The 7903-nt window shown below is 35.1% G+C and overlaps 3 protein-coding genes across 3 annotated transcripts in view; 2 read left to right on the forward strand and 1 right to left on the reverse strand.

Moving 5' to 3' along the window:
• The window catches only part of LOC105123505 (TMV resistance protein N-like), a 24296-nt gene extending 22549 nt beyond the window's left edge, over positions 1 to 1747 (forward strand). The window contains exons 7-8 of the mRNA XM_011023139.1: positions 356 to 726; positions 809 to 1747. Coding sequence (XP_011021441.1) covers positions 356 to 726; positions 809 to 1747 — 1310 coding nt within the window. The remainder of the gene's footprint in view (positions 1 to 355; positions 727 to 808) is intronic.
• Positions 1748 to 2046: 299 nt separating this feature from the next.
• Positions 2047 to 2559, reverse strand: LOC105123507 (glycine-rich protein 1-like). The gene is made up of 2 exons (XM_011023140.1): positions 2499 to 2559; positions 2047 to 2435 (listed from the first exon to the last, which is right to left on the reverse strand). Exons 1-2 carry the CDS (start codon positions 2557 to 2559, stop codon positions 2047 to 2049), a joined length of 450 nt encoding a protein of 149 aa, XP_011021442.1.
• A 4398-nt stretch (positions 2560 to 6957) lies between these two features.
• Positions 6958 to 7903, forward strand: part of LOC105123508 (TMV resistance protein N-like) — a 55238-nt gene continuing 54292 nt past the window's right edge. Inside the window, exon 1 of the mRNA XM_011023141.1 lies at positions 6958 to 7137. Within this exon, the coding sequence (XP_011021443.1) occupies positions 7101 to 7137 (37 nt within the window). The 5' untranslated portion in view covers positions 6958 to 7100. The remainder of the gene's footprint in view (positions 7138 to 7903) is intronic.

A 7903-nucleotide genomic window follows, 5' to 3' on the forward strand; every position in this document is an offset into this window, starting at 1 on the left:
TTGATGGTGCTTCGTTTGGATGAGACTGGTATTACAAAACTATCTTCATCAATTCTTCATTTGATTGGCTTAGAAATATTGAGCATGAACAATTGCAAGAACCTTGAAAGCATTCCGAGTAGCATACCTTGTTTGAAATCCCTTAAAAAACTCGATCTCTCTGGCTGCTCTGAATTTAAATATATACCAGAGAATTTGGGGGAAGTTGAAAGTTTGGAGGAGTTTGACGTAAGTGGAACTTCAATAAGACACCTGCCAGCATCCATTTTTCTTTTAAAGAATCTTAAAGTATTATCGTTGGATGGATTCAAAAGACTAGCTGTGCTGCCTTCTTTGTCTGGTCTGTGTTCTTTAGAAGTACTGGGTTTACGCGCTTGCAATCTAAGAGAAGGGGCACTTCCTGAAGATATTGGCTGCTTATCTTCATTGAGGTCTTTAGATGTGAGCCGGAATAACTTTGTTAGGCTGCCTAGAAGCATAAATCTGCTTTATGAACTGGAAACGCTTGTCTTGGAGGATTGCACGATGCTTGAATCATTGCCTGAGGTTCCGTCTAAAGTTCAAGCTGTATATTTGAATGGTTGTATAAGACTAAAAACAATTCCAGATCCGATAAAGCTAAGCAGTTCCAAAAGCTCAGAGTTCATATGTCTTAACTGCTGGGAATTGTACAATCATAATGGTCGAGACAACATGGGGTTGGCCTTACTTGAAAGATACCTCAAGGTCTTCTCTTAATCAAACCCCAACTTTTTTTTTATCTCCCTCTCCCTCTATCTATCTATCATTTTGGTTTTTCATGGTACAGGGTTTGTCTAATCCAAGACCTGGATTTAGTATCGCTGTTCCAGGAAATGAAATTCCAGGCTGGTTTAACCATCAAAGTGAGGGATCTTCAATTAGTGTGCAAGTGCCTAGTTGGAGCATGGGGTTTGTTGCGTGTGTTGCATTCAGTGCAAATGGTGAAAGTCCTCTTTTTTGTCAATTCAAAGCCAATGGAAGAGAGAATTATCCTTTGCCGATGTGTATTAGTTGTAACTCTATCCAACTTCTGTCAGATCATCTTTGGCTATTCTATCTATCTTTTTATTACCTTAAAGAGCTTAAAGAATGGAAGCATGCATCCTTTAGCAACATTGAGTTGTCATTTCATTCTTACGAGCCAGGAGTAAAGGTGAAGAATTGTGGTGTCTGTTTGCTAACTTCTGTATATATTACCTCACAACCATCTGTCCATTTTATTGTTACAAGCAAAAAAGCAGCTTCTTTATATAAAGCTTCTTTAGCTTCTTCTTCATCTTACCATCAATGGAAAGCCAATGTTTTCCCTGGCATCAGAGTCTCAGACACTGGTGATGCTTTCACCTATTTAAAGTCAGATCTAGCCCAGAGATTCATTATCCCATTCGAGATGGAACCAGAGAAAGTAATGGCAATTAGATCAAGACTCTTTGAGGCCATTGAAGAATCAGAGCTGTCAATTATTATATTTGCCAGGGATTGTGCTTATTTACCTTGGTGCTTTGAAGAACTTGTCAGGATTGTCGGATTCGTGGATGAGATGAGATCGGACACTGTGTTTCCAGTTTCTTATGATGTCAAACAATCAATGATAGATGATCAAACCGAGAGTTACACAATTGTCTTTGATAAGAACGTCGAAAATTTCAGGGAAAACGAGGAGAAGGTGCCAAGGTGGATGAATATTCTCAGGGAAGTTGAGATTTTAACTGGATCGAGAAGGTAATAAATCTGTGCTCTTTATAACATCGGTTCCATGCATAGTTTGACTATGCGGTGGGGATGGGAAAAAGAATGTTTAGTTCAACCAAAAAGCATTAATAGTCCTTTTTATCTAATCTATTTGTTTATGACAATTTTACCTGAACCAAAGATACCTGCTTTACCAAATCTAAATATGGATATAAATTATTTATATTCATTTGGGTTTGGAGGGATTAATAATTTTAAAGTTTGAAAAAGTTCCCATTATGCCAAGCTATATATATATACACACACAACACTTCTGACTTCTCCTTCTCACTCTTAGCGGCATGGGAGCTCCAGCAACGCAGCAGCAGCAGATCCAGCGGATCCAGCTGCAGATCCAGCGGATCCAGCGGCAGCTCCGGCTCCAGCTTGAGCTCCAGCTCGAGCTCCAGTTCCAGCAGCAGCAGCGGATCCAGCTGCTCGAGTTGCCGTGGCGGCTGCAGCCCCGGCTGCTCCAGTGGCTGCCCCAGCTGTTCGAGTGGCTGCCCCAGCTGCTCGAGCAGCGGAGGCGAGAGCCCCAGTTGCCCCAGCAGCTCCAGCAGCAGCTCCAGCAGCAGCTCCAGCAGCGGATCCATTGGATCCAGGACCGCGACAACTTGTCTGAGCAGCAGCTTGAGCAGCTGCATGGGTTTCCGGGAAGAATCTAACTGGTTTAGCTTGAAGATCTACGTCAGTTTTCCATGGATCTAATTTCTTATTAGCTCTTGATTTCTTTCCTTGTTAATTACCATCAAAGTACAGTGAGCAGTGATTGCAAGACATCCTGTGATCTTCCTTCTTTGTTTGCATGTTCATCAAAGTAGCCAACACGAGGGAAAAAACATAACTAAAGTAAAAAAAAAAAAAAAAGAGGATACAGAGTTACATGCTAATAATAAAATTCAAATATCATAACTCTTCGTTCTTATAAATAAATATGTGTTTTACAATAATAAACAGTAAGAAAAAATATTGAAAAGAAAAAAAATATAGAACAAAATAGAGGAGAATGGATTCTCAAAAAAAAAATCTATTTTAATTTTAAGAAGAATTGTTAAATAAAGTAGGCTTATTGAGTAATGTGATGTGATAGTAATTATTTTTTAATTTTTAAAACGTAAAAACAATAGTATTAATTGTTAAATTATGTGCAGACATTATATATATTGTCATATATATATATATATATATATATATATTATTGCTTATGTGTATTTATTGTTGTGCAATTCTTTGCTACTCTGTCTGTCTTGTTGAAACAAACTAGAAAGAAAAATAATGTGCCAGTTAGAAATTGAACGTTGAACACCCACTTGGTGAGATTGTCTGAAACTTAAAAAGTAAAAATGTGATGGCCTCATTCACCACTGGGCTGTTGCTCAAGTTTTGTCGTGCATACAATATAAATAATAATCAAACCTAAGACCTTAAGAAGGCATTTAGTTGTGTAATGGATGTATACATTAATAATATATTTAGAAACAAAGGGTATAATTCTGCATTGGTGATTTATATTAATGATGTGGACTAATTGTTGTGCATTTTATTTCCATGTGCAATTCTATATTAATGATATGTGCACTGATTAGTTATGATAAATTAATTTATATATGTTATGACTACAAATTTATTATTCACATATGTTTATATATATGTATACATGTTTTCCAAACAGTGTAATTCCATGTTTAACCTACTAGAATTGTGAATTTATTGAATGCTTAAAATATATGTTATTTTAAATAGATGATCCTTACGCAATTAATTATGATAATAATAATATGATTATGAAAATAGTGAGCTTTCGATTTTTGATTTTAAATATGATGTCAAATCATTGTTGGCATAATTAATTGATATTAAGGATATATATATGTATGTATGTATATATGTTTTAGCCATCAATTAAATGTGAACATGTGACTAATAAAATAATTTTTTATGTGAAAAAAATAAGAAATGACTATTGCTACCAAGAATATTGTGGCCGAGCTTAATATGATCTACTTAAGCCAACAAACCTAATTAATATATTCATGGTTGTTTCTAGATCACAAGGTACAAAAAGAAAGAAGCGTCACGGCGTAAGCATCAAAGTGAATCTCAATATAAGCAAGGTAAAGAGAAATCCATGGAAAAGGAAAACATTCTTTTAAGAAGAAAAGGAACAATCACCCAGGGATAACAAATAATGCCAATTTTTTTGTAAAGTAGTGCAAGCATAACCCCACTCTTCAATTTCCTGACATATAAAATTGATGATGGCATGGAATGAATCGACTGTGAGACTTTGCGAGTCAGAAGACAATTTCTCTAACTGCAACTTATGAAAATCATTAGCCAACATTATTTTATTAATGCGTGCCGGAGACCATCCAGAAGGTGGACCCATAAGCTTACATTTTGCAATCTCAAGCTCCACTAAAGAAGGAAGATCGTTGGGCAGTGTTGTTAAGCACGGACACTTTCTGATGTAAAGCACTTAAGGTTTGGGAAAGCTCTGCCTTTAGCTTTCCATTCACGCCATTGCAACATCCTCTCAAAAGTTAGGCTTTCAAGGGATTGGGATGGGTTTCCTTCGGTCGTGGGACTTCCATAGAACTCATGACCAACAGGCTCTAAATTACAGAAGTCTTCAATCAATAGCCTTTCTAGAGTTTCTAACTGCCCAAGAGATGGTAAAGGAACACATTATTTGTTGGGGATTCCGGCTCCTCTATGCATGGACTGGTAGTGTTATAATAGTTATCTATTGAAAATTTAGCATATTGATACACAATATTTAATGTGGTTCGTCAAATTACCCATATCTATGGGAGAGATCCATGTTATTAAAGAAAAAAAAGAATACAATACAAATACATGGAGTAGGAGGATCACTTCACTCAAACTCAACTCTCAGCTCTCATTGTTGCACTTACAGTTGCTATAATAACAGCAAGGCTGCTGCCCTTGGCAACCCTCTCTTTCTCTCTTGTTCTCTACTACTTTGTTGTTTACTCTCAAACTCTACTATCTCTTTCGGTGCCTATTTATAGGCAAGAATGGTGCCACCAGCTCCAGCTCTTCTTCAACAATGGTGGCTGCCAACTTTTGACATCTGGATGGGTGCACATGGTTAGTGCAACTTCAACTCCAACTGCTGCAATTGTCAATGGATGGTGCTGTCTATTAATGGTTGCTGCATATTAATAGCAACCAACTCAACAATCACTCCCTTTGTCATTCATGTGAGGCAATTGTCCGCTTGCTTTTTTCAGCACAAGCTTGCATCCTGCAGCTTTTTCAAACTTACCATTCTAAGAGCATCTCCAACCAAGTTTACAGGTACTTGCCACACCTTTCAATCACTAGAGTTACTAAAGCACACCCTTTCTCACACCAAATGATCATTATAACCACATGGTCTGTCACTTCACATCTGAATAGTATTAACGCTTGTCTCTGGGACACAATATTCCCCTTTGAGCGTATCAACCATGTTCGGTCCAAAATGATTTATCAAGCCTTACATCAAGGCTTACAACACCCCCTCAAACGGAATTTTCTATTCCCAAGTACGATAGTTATTATCTAAGTATCTCAGTGTAATCACGAGCTCACCACTCTTCAAAGAATCTACTCATCCAGAAGTTGCATCTGCCCTTTGTTCCAAACTAGAAACCACGTCTTACTTCTCCGTGAGTCTCTCGCTCTTAGTCTTAAGAGTCCAGGTAACTCTCCATCTTTACCTATGAGGGCAACCCATTACAAGTTGATCTATATATGTCTTGATACTCTCAGTATTACAATTCCTAGTAGTTATGTCTTAATGCTCCATAAGTCACCCACTTAGTGTTCAAGGCAAACGTCTTCTAACTTATTGATCTTTAGCATGGGGGCAATATCCATGAAAGTCAATCCTGTATTTGTCTCTATACTCATCATAGTCACTTCATTGGTTATACACCTGTCCTATGGTTTCTATGGTTTCTACTTGTCTTAATGCTTATTTGCTTCCTATGGTTTCTACTGTTGTAATAGTTAAACTTGATTACACAAATTGTCTCATATGATACTTTTAGATGTAAATTCTTTTTGAAAATCATGGTATTTTAGAATTTGTTGACGGTTCAAGAAAGTGTCCTAGTCGGTTTGATGTAGGCTCTAATACCATGTAAAGATGGCAGATTTACACAACAATAAGCAGAGAACTAAGCAGGGAAGTGGAGGGAAACAGAGGAGAATGACAGGTGAGGAAGAAGAATCAATCGTACTCTTTTTGTTAATCTTTCTTTGACAATGTTACCATTCTTTATATTAAGCTACAACCATGAACAAATCTCTCACCTTAATGTTAACAGACTTTCTTAACAATATAACAATACTAACAGTATTTTAACTATTTGCTTCTCTAATCTCTTGAGATGTGGTAAGATTAGGTCCTTTGATATCTTTATAGAAAGCAGTTCATAACCCGTTTGAAATTTTGATTTTTTAAAAAATTAAATTGTTTTAATATGTTTATATCAAAAATAATTTTTAAAAATAATAAAAAATTATTTTAATATATTTCCAAATAAATTATTTAAAGAAGTACCACATTCTTAAACTCAAATCCCTTAATCATAGGTTTGAGATGGTATACAAGCATTGCGAGAAGAATTGATGTTTGTGATAGAAGAAAATCAAAGTTGGCCTGTTTGTTATAAAAATATTAAAATTTGAGATTCTAAACTCAATTTACTATGAATTTCCTTTTGTTTTTCGTTAATTAGATTCAGTTAATAGTGTGGTGGCTAGGTTTTTCTAAAAAAAAATCAAAGAGAATTTATAATATTTAATATAAGAGCTAGCTTTTATAGTTATTAATTTGAAAATAATAATAATTTTTGTATATAATTAGATATTTTTTATTGATTTTTTTTATATGTTAGTGAGGACATAAAATGTTATCATAAATCATAATTTCTTTAAAAAAATAGAAATAAAATGATTAAATTATACGTATAATGATCAAGGTTCAACGTAATTACTTTTTATTGTATGTAAAATGTCCTTATTTACTTTTAAAAAATAGATGCTTGACTTGAGAATTCATTACAAAACATGAATCAACTCAATTGTGATGTGTGTGGCCAACTCCCTGCTCTTGACAGGAAGGTGCCTCTGCTGACTGCTGCCCAGTGCGCGTTCGATATCCCTTTCATTTCTCTTTTTGCCTTTTCTCCTTCGAAACTCCATCTTCTTTACAGTGTAAGACAAAGATCCGTAAGAAAATCCAGGAAACTTACCGGTACGAGTTCTTGACCTAAAGAAACCGGAAAAAATTCGAAGTCATTGGAATAAGAAGAAAGAAAAGGCTTTGGAAGATGGTTGCTAAGATACCAGAAGTAGAAAAAATATTGGGTTTGCATTATCAAAGAGGTTGGATTCAGTTTTGTTATACAAGCACTAGTATATTAAAAATTATAAATCAATAATAACAACGTTTTTATTATTATTATTATTATTATTATTATTATTATTGTTATTAATCAAGATTAAAATTAATATAGAAATAAAAGACCATGACGTCTTACTATAGATAGATCGAAGCCTAGATCATATATTTCTTTTATTGTTAATTGAAGAATTGATGCATGTGATATCAAGAATTATATACAAAAATAAATGTTAGGATATAATATTGATGTAAAGTGAAGACTAAATCAAGAAAAACTGAAAGATAAATATAATTTAAAATATTTGAACGACTTTTGCTTTTTTGCGGACTTTATCAAGGTTTTTGGTTTCCTGATTTTGACCAACTGAACGAGTTTGTTTTGAATTCATTTTAGGTTTTTTCAAAAAATTATTGTTTCTGGTTTGGTGAATTTCTTAGATCTAAATTGGATCGATCCGGAACATGAACACCCCTGGTAATCACCTTGGCTGTAACTTCAACCACCCAACTACCTCAAAATTGCAATCACATCAGGCACATGGCGTTGCATCCGCATTCATCCCCTGACTATGAAATGGATTTCCTGGAAATTGATCTCCTTGGTCTGCAGGAACCCTAATTAAATGAAATGGATTTCCTGGAAATTGATCTCCTTGGTCCACAGCCTATTTTCTCCGAGACCGTGCAACACGTTGAAAATCTGAAAGATAAATATAATTTAAAATATTT

The sequence above is a fragment of the Populus euphratica genome, unplaced genomic scaffold (genome assembly GCF_000495115.2).
Source record: "Populus euphratica unplaced genomic scaffold, PopEup_1.0 scaffold10.1, whole genome shotgun sequence".
Classification (NCBI taxonomy): domain Eukaryota; kingdom Viridiplantae; phylum Streptophyta; class Magnoliopsida; order Malpighiales; family Salicaceae; genus Populus; species Populus euphratica.